Source organism: Ranitomeya variabilis, chromosome 8 (assembly GCF_051348905.1).
Source record: "Ranitomeya variabilis isolate aRanVar5 chromosome 8, aRanVar5.hap1, whole genome shotgun sequence".
NCBI classification, from domain to species: Eukaryota; Metazoa; Chordata; class Amphibia; order Anura; family Dendrobatidae; genus Ranitomeya; species Ranitomeya variabilis.
The window spans coordinates 193873084-193889146 of NC_135239.1; the positions used below are offsets into that span (position 1 = coordinate 193873084).

General features: G+C 42.7%; 1 protein-coding gene across 2 annotated transcripts in view; it reads left to right on the forward strand.

Moving 5' to 3' along the window:
* PTPRG (protein tyrosine phosphatase receptor type G) overlaps positions 1 to 16063 on the forward strand; it is a 513282-nt gene that overhangs the window by 228081 nt on the left and 269138 nt on the right. For both annotated transcript variants that reach the window (XM_077278905.1, XM_077278907.1), the window contains exon 3: positions 10116 to 10295. In XM_077278905.1, coding sequence (XP_077135020.1) covers positions 10116 to 10295 — 180 coding nt within the window. The remainder of the gene's footprint in view (positions 1 to 10115; positions 10296 to 16063) is intronic.

The following is a 16063-nucleotide window of genomic DNA, read 5'->3' on the forward strand; positions in this document are numbered from 1 at the left end:
TGTGTGTATTGAAATGATTTCTTTCTAGATGTGCACTCAATGTCCTTTCATTGTGCTGACAGTGTGGCCCATCGGGGGCCTCCATTGTGCACCTTCCTCTGCAGGCCTGCCAGATTTCAAAGCAGATCATTGTCCTCTGGATAATGAAACACTTTGACCAGCCTTTTTTTGTTTTATTAAAACAAATAAATAAATAATCCGTCCTTGTATCAGCTGAACCTTTGTTTCAGCTGCAACGGAAGATTCCACATCAAAAGGGATCTGTGTGACCTCTGGTAGAAGATCACTGCGGATTAATTCATTACACATGTCAGGAACGATACAGCGGCTCCCTACTCCCAGGTGCCAAGGGTGGTGGTAACGGAAAGGCAAACAATGCCCGACTTGGAGGACAACACTGTGTATTAGGTCACTGCTGCAGGATGTGGCGGTTCAGTGGGCAAATACGCAGACTCATGTTTTAGGCTTAATTAAAGCATGTGTCAAGATTCCAAAAAGTGTACACCTAAATGTGGTCACATAAAATGGCCTTATTCCTGTAGCTTCTGTTTTGCGTGGTCTATTCTTAGCTGTAGAATGGGCTAACTGAGAAACAATCAGTGAGCTCGTTGTGTCGATCCAAAATATCTCATCATAGCCTCCAAAATGGCTCCCAGTACTGATGGAACTTAGTCTGAAGGGCAGCTCTGGAGCACAAACTTCTGCTCTGACCAGTAAAATACTGTGCCTTTTTTATTTTTTTGGTTGTGATGGAGAAAAAATTATTTAAAGTTTGTCAAACCCAATTCTAGTCTGTTGGTTCTGATGATGGACAGAGTGGAAAGTCGGCTAGATAAATGGAGGCGCAGTGGAGAGTTCAGGGTCGGCCTTTGTGGATGCTAAACTTTGGCACCCGGTGATTGATATTCAGCACCTGTTAAATTAGTTGGTAAGTGGAGTGTCCACAGGGAGCCTAAATCCATTGGTAAATTCATATTTCCCCTCCAATTACACTTCTAACCACTAGGGGGAGCCAAATGCACTATGCCTTGTACAGGGTTTCCGCTGATGGGAAGTGCTATGGCCGACGGGTAATGATGAGCGAACGTGCTGGGATAAGGTGTTATCTGAGCATGCTCGGGTCCTAACCATGTGACTTCGGTGTGCTCGAAAAATATGTCTGTTAGACAATCCATACATGTGTTCTGACAGCAGTGAGAAATGCAGCCGCAGGGACTCACACATATTTTTCGAGCACGCGGAAGGCACTCTGTTAGGACCCAAGCATGCTCAGATAACACCTTATGGAAGTGGCTCAGGTGCTCCTTTTCCTACAGACACAAGCAAAGTGACTGTTCTACATGCGCCATCACTATATAAATGTGTATACATAAGCATGAGGATGGGATTCGCGGCCCCGTGGTGTATCGGAGACAAATTAAACCACCTGTTGAAATGAACAATATGCTTCCAAGCGCCATTTGTGCAATGTGCTACCAGGGAAGCTTATTTTCCATTTCTTATGTTAATTTCCCTGGGGATTTCAATAGCAATTATTACACGTCTGGCCAATATTTGCAAGAATAATTTTAGCTTTCTGTTAATCAATTTCACAATTACGTTTTTCGGCCAATTTTTTCTTCAAATCCTATTCCTGCAATATTCCCAGCACTCCACCAATATGAAAGGAGAATACAATATTGTGAAGTCAGTGGGGACAATGCTGTAAAATGGAGGGAAAAGAAAAAAAAAAAAAAGCCTATTTAGTCAAATGAACAATGTTAACTTAGCCTGAAATGACATGAAAAGTCAGGTTCTTTTTAAGTGATTTCTAATCTAGATTACAGTGCACTTTTCTGCTATTCCCTGTTGCTGCCACTAGGGGGCCGATCTGTATTCATCCGTGTGCCATTATAGGAGTTGTATATACATGACTGCCCTCTAGTGGTGGCAGCAGGAAGATAAGAACTTTTATAACTGTGGATGAACTGGTGTAATAAATTGTTAAATGCCAAATCTACTATATGTATTTTAGGATCCTCTACATATTTGGAAAACACAGGGGTGAACACAGTCTTGTGCTTTAGTTTTGAAGGAGAGAAGTGAATATATTTTTAATTTTTTTGCCATCTGCTTTGGCTTTTGCATTTATTATTAAAGGATTATCAAGTTTATTCCCTATTAATTGGAAATGGAATAATTTGCTGATTGCTGAGTATTCAACTGCAGGAACTCCAGTTATCCTGAAAACTGGGTTTTGAATGGAACAGAGGTTCGAGTTCAGTCTGTACTCTATTAATTGTCTAGGTGGCTACTAGAAATGGCCAAATTCTCTATATAGGCAGTCCCATAGACAATGAATGGAGCCGAGACCCAGCACATGCACCTCTTCTTCATTCAGGACTGTTCTCCAGACTTCCTTTTTTTGAGCTCTCCTCAAGGTCCCATAGGTGAGACCCCAGTTATCAGCAAGTCAATCTCGTTCCTATGGATAGGGTAGAAATTCATTTTTTTGGGGATCACTTTCCAGGACTAAAGTGATTTCATTAATTCATTAAAAATTAATGAACTTTGTTTCAATACAAAATATGAAAAAAGCAATAAAAATGTCAAAATAGGCACAAGGATGTGTCATAGCATGAAAAGCCTCAATCATAAAGTGACGTGTCTATATTTTAAAGTATATACTAGTAAGTCTAACGTATAGTTACACAATGACTATGACCAAATAATGATGGGCATGAAAGCGTTCGATATAGTTCAGCCTACAGTTAAAAATTGCAAACCGTATCAAACACCAAGTATAATGAATAGTAAAAATGCTTACCTCCAAACACCCGACGCGCGTTTCTCAAATACCCCTGAAAAGTTTACGATCTGTAGGCTGTATCTTATATAACGCTTTCATGGCCTTCATTATATGGTCATAGTCATTGGGTGACTGAGTTCGCATTACTAGTATATACTTATATTCACCCAATGGCTATGACCATATAATGACAGCCATTTTTGAAACGCGCGTCGGGTGTTTGGTAGGTGAGCATTTTTAGATCTCCATTATAAAATCACACCGATCCGTTATGACTGGTGTTTTGCACGTAGATTTTTATTAAGTGTGCGATAGACTAAAATGCCCTAAATTCATTGAGACACGTGCGCCTCTTGATGAATTTGGTGTTTCTTTCAGCTGGGATGTGTCACTACAAGAAATTCTCGAGTTACGGTCTAATTTGCAAGTTTGTTGTAAATTACTCCACTTTGTTTAGTAAATTGTTTGTGTCCCCTCCTGGCTGAGCTCTGTCCACTCACAAAGTTGACCTATCTGGATGTTTGGCTGGAACTGGTGTTTAAAAAAAAAAAAAAGAAACTTGCGCTTTTTTTTTTTTTTTTGCACAATTCCAATTTACACTAAAATGTTGTACATTTTAGAGTATTTTAATGGCAAAATAAAAAAAAAAAAATGTTGTAACCCACTTGATGAATCCAACGTAAGGTGCCTACATGTTGGGACTCCCGGTAGGTATAGTGGGGCAGTAGGTTTTTAATTTCCCTGCTCTCTCACCAGAGGTGCGTGATGTCTTTCCGCAATGATCGTTGCTGGTCTGTGTAGTCCACGGTGGGTCCTCCATATGCTTTAAACAACCTTCCACCCTGACTAATTTTGGGGGTTCTCTTATCGATCCTCATCTATTAAAGGGGCTTTCCAGTTTCAGAAAATTCCAGTTCCACGGCTGCAGCTTGTTTAAAAAAAAAAAATATAAAAAATGCAACAAACTATTCTATACTCACCCTCACTCGGTCCAACGTTGAGTCTCTGCTGCGGCTTCCCTCGTCTGTTATTGTCTAGTGCTGATTTCACATCAGCAGCGCTGCAGTCAATCGGTGCCAGAGTTGACTGCACGAACCGCTGAGCTCCCTGATTGACTGCAGTGCTGTTGACATGACTTCAGTGCTGCAGACAATAACAAATACTAAGACACAGCAGAGACTAGATAACAGACCTGGGGAGGGTGAGTAAAGCACAGTTTGTTTTGAAGCAAACTGAAGCCAGGGGATGGGTTTCTGAAAGAGGAAAACTCCTTTAACTTAACGTTCCGTGGTATGAGAACAAGAAGCATGCACAGAAATGGGGGGGGGGGGGGGAGAGTCTTCTCGCAGCCCCATAGCTGGGCAGCTCGTGCGTGATAAATCCTGTGTTTATTTCATCGGCCGTCCTACCATGAACGCTACACACTGCTGTGTGCATAATACAATCATTTAACGTTTAGTTTTTTTTCTGCATCGCTAGATCTATTCATGAGATTGAATTATGAATTAAGCTCTGGAGGCCGCGTGTACGGAATCGGATCAATATGATTTGGCTCAGTAGCGACTAATTTAATACAGTGCTGGTTGTTGATTTGCTTCGCGGGACGGCGTTTGTCCAAGTGGGGGACAATGGGACGCAGAGGGGTGAAGGTGTCTTAACCCTGTGTCGCCTGGGTCGGCATCCGCGTGTTTTGTTTTTTTTACATCTGGGATACATAATTTATTAGGCGGTATCGTTAGGGGATGAGGTTGCTTCATAACTGCTGGCCTGGCGGAAAGTTATCAATAAAGCCATAAACTGAATGTTTGCCCATCTGTCAGAGATCGGAGGTCTCTGTCTGCCGGCGTAGAGCTCCAATCATAATCCCAAAATCTCAAACTACAATTTTTGGAAAAAAAAATTAAGGAAGACTACTAATTTGCATGTAAAAATTGGTTTCCTTGTTTTAAAAAGAAGAATGATTAGGTTATGGAAATGAAGGATCACAGCAGGGTTACCATCACACTGCTGACCTTTACTATCCATACTCAACTCCTCAAGTGCACAGGGCAACTTCCAATCCCGCCCCTTCCTAGCTGCACCCATGTGTCAATGTGATTCAAAACTGATCACCCAAGATGCAGGTAGTTATGACGTTGGCTGATTTATGGTTCCACTATAAAGGGCGTAGATTTTTGATAAGCAAATTTTCTAGATGCCACCCCTAGGGATCAACTTCCAGACCTGTGCTTGACACGAGCGTTTCCTCTGCCAGCACAAGGCTAGGGCTGTGTGTAAGGGCTGTCTACTCAATTCAATAGCTAAGCCAGACCCCTTCTGTCTACATAACAGGTATTCACTTATATTTTCTACTGAACCCCCCACCGATTAGCCTGGCTTCCAAGAACTTCTCACTGTGGAGGACCACCATGGCAATACATTCTGTAGACAGTCCTTTGGCTTTGGTGGGTGCCGTTGTTGTGCTTCATTTCACCTGTGGGGTTGCTGCAGGGAAATTAAGCACTTGCCGCCAGGTTTTTTTGCAAATCCAAGGTGGAAACCCTATGATCAGCTTATTTATGGATGATCATTATAACCGAACAAACCCTTTTAATGTAAATTCTAGTCTTGGACCCAACGAGTGCCTCCTGCCCACATTGTTTGAACCCATTCCTTGGTAATTTTAGTTTTTAGCCTGGATGGTGTAATCGGTATAGATTTTACATAGTGTTTTGCTTCTGATGGAGACTTCAGGCTTCTCATATCTGATGTAATTACCAGTAATTGTATCAAGCGGCTCATCGCAGCCACCAAACTTGAGTGACTCAAGCCCGGCTCTTCTGCGCAATTAGATTCCCTCCCTGCTATGTTTAATCAGAGATGTCCCGAGGCACCAAAATCTGACTCTTCGTCTTCATTTCTTCACCTCTCTGATCCCTTTTGGTGTGCAGCAGCTCTCTACGTGTCAAGGTCACGCTGTCATCGGTCTAAGGATTTAATCAGTATTACGCAGCGCCCTTTTTGTAGGACCTGAGCAGCAAAAATGACCAGTTGCCGGATTGATTTGGTGAAGCTCTAAAAGTCTATTGGAGGATTTACCCACACAATTCACTTAATGTGCTTTATGCATTATTAATATGTGCATTTATAGGAGCGACTTGAAATGTACAGCTGGAATAGAACGTCTCTTACTTATTAATTGGTTCCCCTGAACTTTACGGGGCCGCGGGATTTAAAGCATTACTTGGGTTTTGAATATCATTTTACAATCTGAGAGTGCGGAGCATGTGTTGCTTCTGGTTATACCCTGCTTGTATGATATTGCCCACAGCAAAGATTAATTCCAATGTTGCTGTTTTCCTGTTAGCTCTCAGGCTGCAGAACTTCTCTATTACCTTCTAGTTATGGACACCTAAATCATACTTGCCAACTTTAGTCTACAAGGAACCAAGTTTGCACAACCAGCAAAACCTGTCCATGGCCATACCCTTTTACAAAGCTATTCCCCACTGGTTGAAGAAACCTCCCAGAGGGCCTAGTTTCTGGGAGGATCCTAGAGGGCCTAGTTTCTGGGAGGATCCCAGAGGGCCCAGTTTCTGGGAGGATCCCAGAGGGCCCAGTTTTTTGGAGGTTCCCAGAGGGCCCAGTTTTTTGGAGGTTCCCAGAGGGCCCAGTTTTTTGGAGGTTCCCAGAGGGCCCAGTTTTTTGGAGGTTCCCAGAGGGCCCAGTTTGTGGGAGGTTCCCAGAGGGCCCAGTTTGTGGGAGGTTCCCAGAGGGCCCAGTTTGTGGGAGGTTCCCAGAGGGCCCAGTTTCTGGTAGGTTCCCAGAGGGCCTAGTTTCTGGTAGGTTCCCAGAGGGCCTAGTTTCTGGTAGGTTCCCAGAGGGCCTAGTTTCTGGTAGGTTCCCAGAGGGCCTAGTTTCTGGTAGGTTCCCAGAGGGCCTAGTTTCTGGTAGGTTCCCAGAGGGCCTAGTTTCTGGTAGGTTCCCAGAGGGCCTAGTTTCTGGTAGGTTCCCAGAGGGCCTAGTTTCTGGGAGGTTCCCAGAGGGCCTAGTTTCTGGGAGTGCCATGGGTGGGGTTTAGGCTAATTGGCCATAAAATGATTGGCTATTTTAAAATTGTAAGTAGAAATATAAGACTTATTTGTATTAATAATAAATATGGTTAACCTGAGAGAATGAGAGACATCAGAGTCCATAAGAGTCAAGTTTGAAAAGTTGTATCTTGAGAGGGGAAGGGGGATATTTTTTATAAGATTTTTCCGAAAGCCAGTGGCACCATTAAATAAGGTACCTAAACTGAAATCTGCAGGTTTCCTTTTCTCGTGAGCATAGAATGGAGTTGAACCTTCCTCACTGTTCTGTTCTCTGTACTAAAGAATGTGGCTTCTCTCTGCACCTAATGTGCCATGATTGGAATTCTCCTTTCTATCGGTGGAAGTGTCCTTCAGATGCCTCTTTTCTTTGAACCCAATTTTGCCTTCCACATTACATTGTTTTACATCTCGAGCTACTAATCAACCATTATTCTTGTACTGTCTTCTACAGCTCTATTGATAGGTGGCTTTGACTTCATACTTCTCAGGACTGATTTCTATATATTTATCAGAAATGTCTATGGTGTATAGATATTTCCAGGAATAGAAAAAATTATGGTTTATTTGAACCCTTCCACCAACGCTTCACAGAAAAAAAAACACAGTGCCACACTTGTTAACAGGTTGAATGTGATATTGCAGCTCATAGCTGCTTCATATTGTCCTCCATGCTGCTGCTTCTGAACATGTGCTTCATAGAGACAGTAGCGCAGGAATCTATTATGGCTTATTGTACTCTTGCCAATATCCTCTTTGAGAGATTCGGAGATAAAGTGTGCTGCTTTATTTTAAGCTGGATTCAGTGCTACACTGCTCAGTGTTACCGTATAATGTCCTACATGCTGCTGCTTCTGAACATGTGCTACATAAAGAGGAAAGAGCAGGAGTCTCGTGTCTGTGTACTGTGCTTTTTTGCATCATTCTTGAGCGATTGAGGCAAAGATTTTTGCTCATTTCTGAGCTGGATTGAGAGCTACACTGCTCAGTGCTGTTGTATAATATTCTCCATGCTGTTGCTGAGCATGTGCTACATAAAGACAAAAGAACAGGAGTCTCTTGTCTGTGTATTGTGCATTTTGCATCATTCTTGAGCGAAAGGCAAAATGTGTTGCTTATTTCTGTAGAGGCAAAGAGTGTAGAGGCAAAGAGTGTAGAGGCAAAGAGTGTAGAGGCAAAGAGTGTAGAGGCAAAGAGTGTAGAGGCAAAGAGTGTAGAGGCAAAGAGTGTAGAGGCAAAGAGTGTAGAGGCAAAGAGTGTAGAGGCAAAGAGTGTAGATTATTTCTGAGCTGAATTCAGAGCTACACTGCTCAGTGCTGCTGTATATTGTCCTCCATGCTGCTGCTGCTTCTGAACATGTTACATAGAGACAGGAGAGCAGGAATCTATTATGTCTCGTTGTACTGTGTGTTGACATCATTCTTGTGGTCTCTTCCTACTAGCTCAGAGTCCATTGAAAACCAGAGTGAGCCTGCTGGTGAAAAATGCTGCATACAAGTCATAATAGCCAGAAATGGTGTTATTGCTCATGTGCACACACGACATTCTTTTTTGAGAAGTCACCTGGACATCAGGCATGCTTTAAAGATTGTGAAAAATGCTGTGTCATATGAGGTTATTGCAAGAAAAAAAGACACAAGTACAATACATGTTCACTTAATTAGTCTTGTTTGAAATTCTGCTATCCTCGGCGCTAATTAGTGACATTGAATTAAAAGTAAATGATCTGGTTTGCCCACTCTAGAACTCAAGTGCCTTTTCAGTATAAACCTCATCTGCTCTCCCGGTTAGTCGCTGTCCCTGCCTCCTGCCTGCAGACTATTGTGATCCCTATTTGTTTTTTCTCCTTCTCGGTAATCTCTCAGGTTCTTGGACTCGTGTTGTCTTTAGACTTTGCATCCTGCCAAAACGCACTTCCAAGTGGCGAATGTACATTGTGTTAGCAAACAATATGGTATTTGCTACAATTCTTTACTTTGGCTATTCCCCAGATAAGTGTGGATTTCACCACCTTATCCATGAACTTGCTATATCAATGATCTATCACGAAAGGCAACATTTCATTACATTTTGCAGTGTGGAAACAGTCAGCATGCTGCCTTTTTTTTTTTTTAATCTGCTGAAATAAGTAAATGTTCTTTACCTGTTTGTCAACGTTCTTTGATGAGAACTTTGTGTGAAGGGGCTGGATAACTTCTCATTTCAGTGGTAAGCCAGCCCCCTTCTCTGTGCATACTTAGGCTCTGTTGGATAAGTGGGCTGCCTGACTGCTCATTTCAATAGCTAGGCTTCCCCCTTCTCTTTTACAATGGCTGATTGAGAAGGGGGCTGGCTGACAGCTAATTTCAATAGCTAGGCTGCCCACTTCTCTTTTACAATGGATATGACAGAAGGGGGCTGGCTGACTGCTCATTTCAATAACTAAACCGCCAGCCTTCTCTGTCTACAATAGGTCTGGAAGAGAAAGGGGGCTGGCTGATCAATTTAATAGCTGAATCGCCTTCTTCTTTATACAATGGCTGTATCAGAAGGAGGGCTGACTGACTAATCATTTTAAAGCCAAGCTGCCCCCTCATATATACAATGGCTGAGCAAGAAGGGGGCTGGCTGACTGCTGATTTTAATAACTCCGCTTCTTTCTTCGAAAACAATGGCTGTGACAGAAGGGGGCTGGCTGACCATTTTCATAGCCAAATTGCCCCTTTCTCTATGCAATGGCTATTGCATAAGGTATCTGGCTGTCTCCTTATTTCAATAATGACTAGAATGTCCCCTGCTCTGTGACACAAGGGGGCTGGCTGACTGGTCCTTTTAATATTTTTACCGCCCCTTCTCAATAAAATGGCTGTGAAAGGAGGCTGGTTGATTATTTTAACAGCTCAGCCGCTTCCTTCTCCACATACAATGGCTTTGGCAGACAAGGGGGCTGGCTTGGCTATTAAAATAATGCAATTGGCAGCCAACTTCACACATTTCTCCGATTTTGTGTTTAATACAGATTGAAAGAGGACCGGCTGGGACACCTAATCTATGTAATTTATTTTTGCGATGTACGTGGTCTATTGTTCCTTGTTATCCGCCATTCAGCGGTTAGTTATAAGCTGATGGTAGGTTCAGATCTATCTGTGCCCTATAATTACTTATCAAAGAGGGTCCACAAACTGGAAATGATTGCCTACTGATGTGTGAATGATGTTAGCGGCTCTGAAGGTCCCCTGCTTTATATTAACGGGTGTCCTTTATTTTTTTTTCTACAGGTGTGTATGGACCCGAGAACTGGGTAATGACCAGCGTGGATTGTAAAGGCCTTCACCAGTCCCCCATAGACATTGTTGATTACACTGCCAATATTCGGGACGAGTTCCAAGAGCTTGTGCTGGACGGATTCGAGAACGAGTCTTCCAACAAGACGTGGATGAAGAACACCGGCAAAACAGGTGACTATTCCCAGAGCGAGCGCACGTTAAATAATTGATGGAAAATTGTGTATATATGTGGGAGGCATAAAAGTCATTTCTAACCTCTGCTTAGTACGGGGTTCCCAGGAATAGCTACTAGAGGAAATATTATGTGTAATTGAGGACTGCAGATAATTAACTATTCCTAGAAAATAATAAATATCTTAAAAAAAAAAAAAAAAAAATTACTAAAGGTCTTGCCTGATTTTAATTGGTGGTGAGGACATCTGCTGGTCACAGTGATGTACTACACCCCATCCAATAACCACAGTGAGGAGGTTCAGCATAATATTTCAAGCGAAAAATCAGGTTAATTATGATGCACTTTTTCAATAAAATGTCACAGCTGTGATGGGAAACTCCATATCCCAGTAGTGAGTACGGGGGACATTAACTTGGTTTAGGGTGATTAAAGTGGAGGGATACAGAGAGGTTTATTGCTCCGCTACTCTCAGTCCATTTTCACAGATTGCATTCTCATGCACCCTATTATTCACTTACATCTGCCACATAAATCACCGCTCGCCTATCTGCGAGTAACGGGATGCTAGGGTTTTTATTTAATATACAACTAAACAAAATGATCTGGATCAAAGCCACGGGGTCTATAAATTCTGTGAAACCACCAAATCCTGCGTTTAATATTCTGGCTTATTGGTTTGGCACCCAGACGTGGTATCCTTCCAAGGCCTCAGACTTGTGAGCCTGGTCATGACGGTCCGTGCTCTGATTAAATAATGGTTTATAGGACGGATGTCATGGCTAGACATATGGCCACAAATATCTGCTCTGCTTTTGATACAATGGTCTTGAAAAATATATTAAAGGTGATGTCTCGGGACAATTTTATTGCTGAAACTAGTTGCACGGCTGTATAGCTCCTCGCCCAACAAGAAAAATGACACCTGTCTTGTAGAAATCAGATGTGCCAGGGCTGAGAAATCAAGCTTTTGAAGCCACATGTAAATTAGTTGTGAAGTGCATTGGGGGCGTGTCAGTAGTCAGAGAGCACTTCCTGACAAATTTGCATGTGGCTTTAAAGCTCGATTTCTCAGCGCTGGCACATCGGATTACTACAAGACAGGTGTCATTTTTCTCGTTGCGCTAGTGACGCGGAGACCCAATCAGGACATGAAAGGTTTGGGATCTTGGTCTGTGCTCTTTAAAGGGAAGCCATCATCCAAAAATAATCTATTGTTTAAATCAGGTTTTTGTGTAAAAAATGCACTTCCCTCCGCCTATATCACAATCTTTATTCAAAACAAAACTAGCCCTTTTTACTCTGGTCATTGGGGCTTCATTAGACCCATACTTCTTGACATTTCTGGAAGATTTTCCAGCAGGCTCCTTATCAGCAGAGGCATCATTAAAATAACAAGTAGCACAGCTGATAACCTAGCATCTACCGGTCACAGCTGACACTGCTTCTCCTACCTTCACAATTCTCTTTGCGCACGCTCATTGGATGCTTCAATACAAAATATAGGGCTTGACCATTGTGGCTATGAACATGTGTTATTTCCTGAAACAACAGGAAGTTAGTCTATTAAAAATTGTGTAGGCTTTTTTTTTTTTTTTTTTTTTAAATGACTTTGCTATGAAAAAAAAATGGCAACAATTATTTAAAAAAAAAAAAAAGAAAAGAAAAAGTAATAAAATTCAGATTTAGACAATGTTATTTTCTAACGATAGTGAACATTTATAAATAATGAAGGTTTTTATCCGGATGGGCTGGTGATCAGTCCACATCGCTCACGCTTACTCACTGATAAAGCAGATCTACCTTGGAACACTTAGCACAAAAACAAAATCTTGTTACCCCCGGCTATTAGCGGAACATTTCAGACTGTAAATCCTTCCAGAGGTTCTTTAAATTATTTATCTTGCTACAAGTAAAATGACCTCCAAGAGTCCGATTAATCACTTCCATCTAATGCAGTATTTATACAACGCTATTACATCCCCATTGTGTCTTCCACCTTATCCGACATACAGCGCAGCCTCTCCAGGAAAAAAAAGGAGTTCGCTTTCAATGCAAATATTTGAATGCACCCTTTATTTTGGGGGTCACACAAGTGTTTTGTTTTATTTAAAGTAGATTTTTTTTTTCCTACTTGTAACAAATTTTCTCTCCTAATTGTGCTCTGTGTAAATAGAAATGGCATTAAACGCCTTAAATTATTCATTTGTAAACTAACATTATTGCTGCTCTTTGTATAACTTGTATCACGGGGACTAGTGTTAGAACGTAGGAAATACTTCTGTGAAATCCAGATTAAAAAATTCAAGGTTTTTTTTCATTAAATTAAAAAAAAAAAAAAAAAATACAAAATTGGTGGCGATTGGAATATTAGGACCCCCACCGACTACCAAAATGTAACTGGGGTGCATGCTTGACCACCTGCCTTCAAACTAATGCTAACCTCGGTCTTGTAGATGGGGAACGGAATAAATCCCCCCTGCACTGATTAGAAGCACTTCACCTTCTTTTTAAATGGTGGCAATTTCTTTTGGCAGTACAGGGGTTCATCGGCCATATTGTAAGCTCTTGGAGTCTGAGCTCGGATAGTCACTCCTATCCCCTATATTATCTGGGCCCTGACTGACACACATCATCAGAGCTAGCTTATGCTGCATGGCAGGAGGTAGTTGTTTGGTGGTTATATGAGAAGGAGTGTGGAGGAGTTATCTGTGACTGTTGCGAGGGTTTGTAAGTGTAATATTTCCCTTCCCTCCTCGTACTTTGGTTTTTCCCCATCCTCCAATCCCTGGTACATTCCTCTGTTATATGTGAGTGAATATTTGTATGCCTGATATTTTCCATTGCCCCTGTTTATGTTGCCTTGTTCGTCAGGTTGGTGTACTGTGGTGCACGGCAGCAACCCTCTTCCCTGGGTGGGGAAAGGGAACAGACAGAGGACAGATACAGGAGATAAGGCAAGGGTGGTGGCCCTGGCATCTTCACCTGCAGAAGTATCCCGGGGAATAGGGTGAGCTAGGGCGCCTCTAGTGATAAGAACAGGGAGGGAACCCCAGGTCACATGACAACAGTCGTGACTCACATTTCGCTAACACTATATATCAATCAGTGTGTCTTTATATCAGTGATTGTGTGTTATATAAACACACACACACACACTGATCTGTAAAGACACACTCGCTAACACTATACATCAGTGCTAGAGCGTGTTTATATATCAATGTTAGTGTGTCTATATAGCGCATAGAAACACTGATGTAAACACATACGCTAGCACTGATGTAGTGTTAGCGAGTGTGTGTGCATTTATAGATCTGTGTGTTTATAGATTAGTGTCAGTGAGTCATATAAACACATGCTCACATGGATATGCAAAACAAACACACACAGATATACATACACTGATGTATACACACACACTCGCTAACCCTGTATATCAGTGTTAAGGTACCGTCACATTAAGCGACGCTGCAGCGATATAGACAACGATGCCGATCGCTGCAGCGTCGCTGTGTGGTCGCTGTGTGGTCGCTGGAGAGCTGTCACACAGACAGCTCTCCAGCGACCAACTATGCCGAAGTCCCCGGGTAACCAGGGTAAACATCGAGTTACTAAGCGCAGGGCCGCGCTTAGTAACTTGATATTTACCCTGGTTACCATTGTAAATGTAAAAAAAAACCAAACACTACATACTTACATTCCGGTGTCTGTCGCGTCCGCTTCCCTGCACTGTGTAAGCGCCGGCCCTAAAGCAGAGCGGTGATGTCACCGCTGTGCTCTGCTTTACGGCCGGCGCTGACACAGTGCAGGGAAGCGGACGCCGGGGGACGCGACAGACATCAGAAGGTGAGTATGTAGTGTTTTTTTTTTTTTTTACATTTACAATGGTAACCAGGGTAAATATCGGGTTACTAAGCGCGGCCCTGCGCTTAGTAACCCGATGTTTACCCTGGTTACCAGTGAAGACATCGCTGGATCGGTGTCACACACACCGACTCAGCGATGTCAGCGGGTGATCCAGCGACGAAATAAGGTGCTGGCCTTCTAGCTCTGACCAACGATGTCACAGCGGGATCCTGATCGCTGCTGCGTGTCAAACACAACGATATCGCTATCCAGGACGCTGCAACGTCACGGATCGCTATCGTTATCGTTGTTAAGTTGTTCAGTGTGAAGGTACCTTTAGTTCGTTTGTGTGTTTATCGTGACTTTTGGATATGGGATGGACCCCACTCCATCTTAAAACCACCATAACTACTGTAAACCTAGGTACTAAAATAAATACACAAAACACATTATTTTGGTTGTCAAAATGGCCACAGCTTTTATTCAAATCACAGGATTAAATAATCACAGTAGGAGTCAGGTGGAGTGCTAGTACATTGGGATTCACAAGTACTGCGATATCCCCAGCTGTCTGACATACAGCACCAGGACATGCATGTACAAAAGCCGCGGAGACACCATCACGTGTTTCTCAACGCAAGCAATGAATAGCCAGGTCTTTCACCGGGAAGGAACAACCACGGGAAGGGCAGCATCCAATAAAGGAAAACCACCTATGCCAAAACATGGTATCCATCCACAGACAGCTGTTTCGGGGTATTTGCCCCTCATCAGTGTGGAGTAGGAAACTGGCTATTAGGAGCAGTGCCTAGTGAAAAGGCTATAAACATAAGAATGAATGACCTCGGGGAGATCAAAACATCCAATACCGCGGAGACACCATCACGTGTTTCTCAACGCAGTGATCCAGAAACAACCACGGGAAGGGCAGCATCCAATAAAGGGAAACCACCTATGTCAAAACATGGTATCCATTCCCGTGGTTGTTCCTTCCCGGTGAAAGACCTGGCTATTCATTGCTTGCGTTGAGAAACACGTGATGGTGTCTCCGCGGCTTTTCTACATGCATTTGCATATCTCCCATAAGGGATGGGGGCAGTGTTCTGGATCACTGCGTTGAGAAACACGTGATGGCGTCTCCGCGGTGTTGGATGTTTTGATCTCCCCGAGGTCATTCACCCTTATGTTCATACAGCACCAGGACAGACAGCTATAAAGGGGCGGCATGCACTGGCTTGCCATTCAAGCAGAGCCAGTAAACTTTCAGGGCACCAATGACCCTATTATCCTCACTCCTGTGCTTAACAACTGTGCCCTCCCCTGATTGATGTTACCATTACAACGTCCTTGAGGCTGGCCACCAAAGCCGATCCTGCTCACCACCCTGAGGTTTTAAATCCTCTATTAGTTAAAATGAGTCCACCTTAACTTGTCTGCAACTTCTACCTGACTCCTAAACCGCAAAGCCGTGGCGGATTATAAATTCCAAGTCTCATTTGCCACTTTTCTTTTCTTTTTTTTTTCTTTTTTTAATAATTAAATCATTTTTGTAAACTTAAAAACTAGAAGTTCCTGCAAAAGCATTAATGGGACTAAGCTTGGCAAACCTCCGACTCACAAAGAGTCATCCTACAGCGCTCAGGAGAGGAAAAACCCCCTGTGGAGGAAACCTCCAGGGAACCATGGCTTAAGGATTGCCCTTCCCTTGGGCTTAGGTTTCCACAAATAATAACTCTTTATAGCCAATATACAATTGAACCTGGTACAAGATATACAATGACAAATTCAAAAATACAATAAAGCATCTATCATTATACAATCAATAATTAAAAAGTTTTAGGACAGAGATTATAAACAGGGCGGGAGGGCGGGTAATGTTTCCTCCTGTCCATCCTGTGAGAGAAAGAGGGAGAACCAGAGT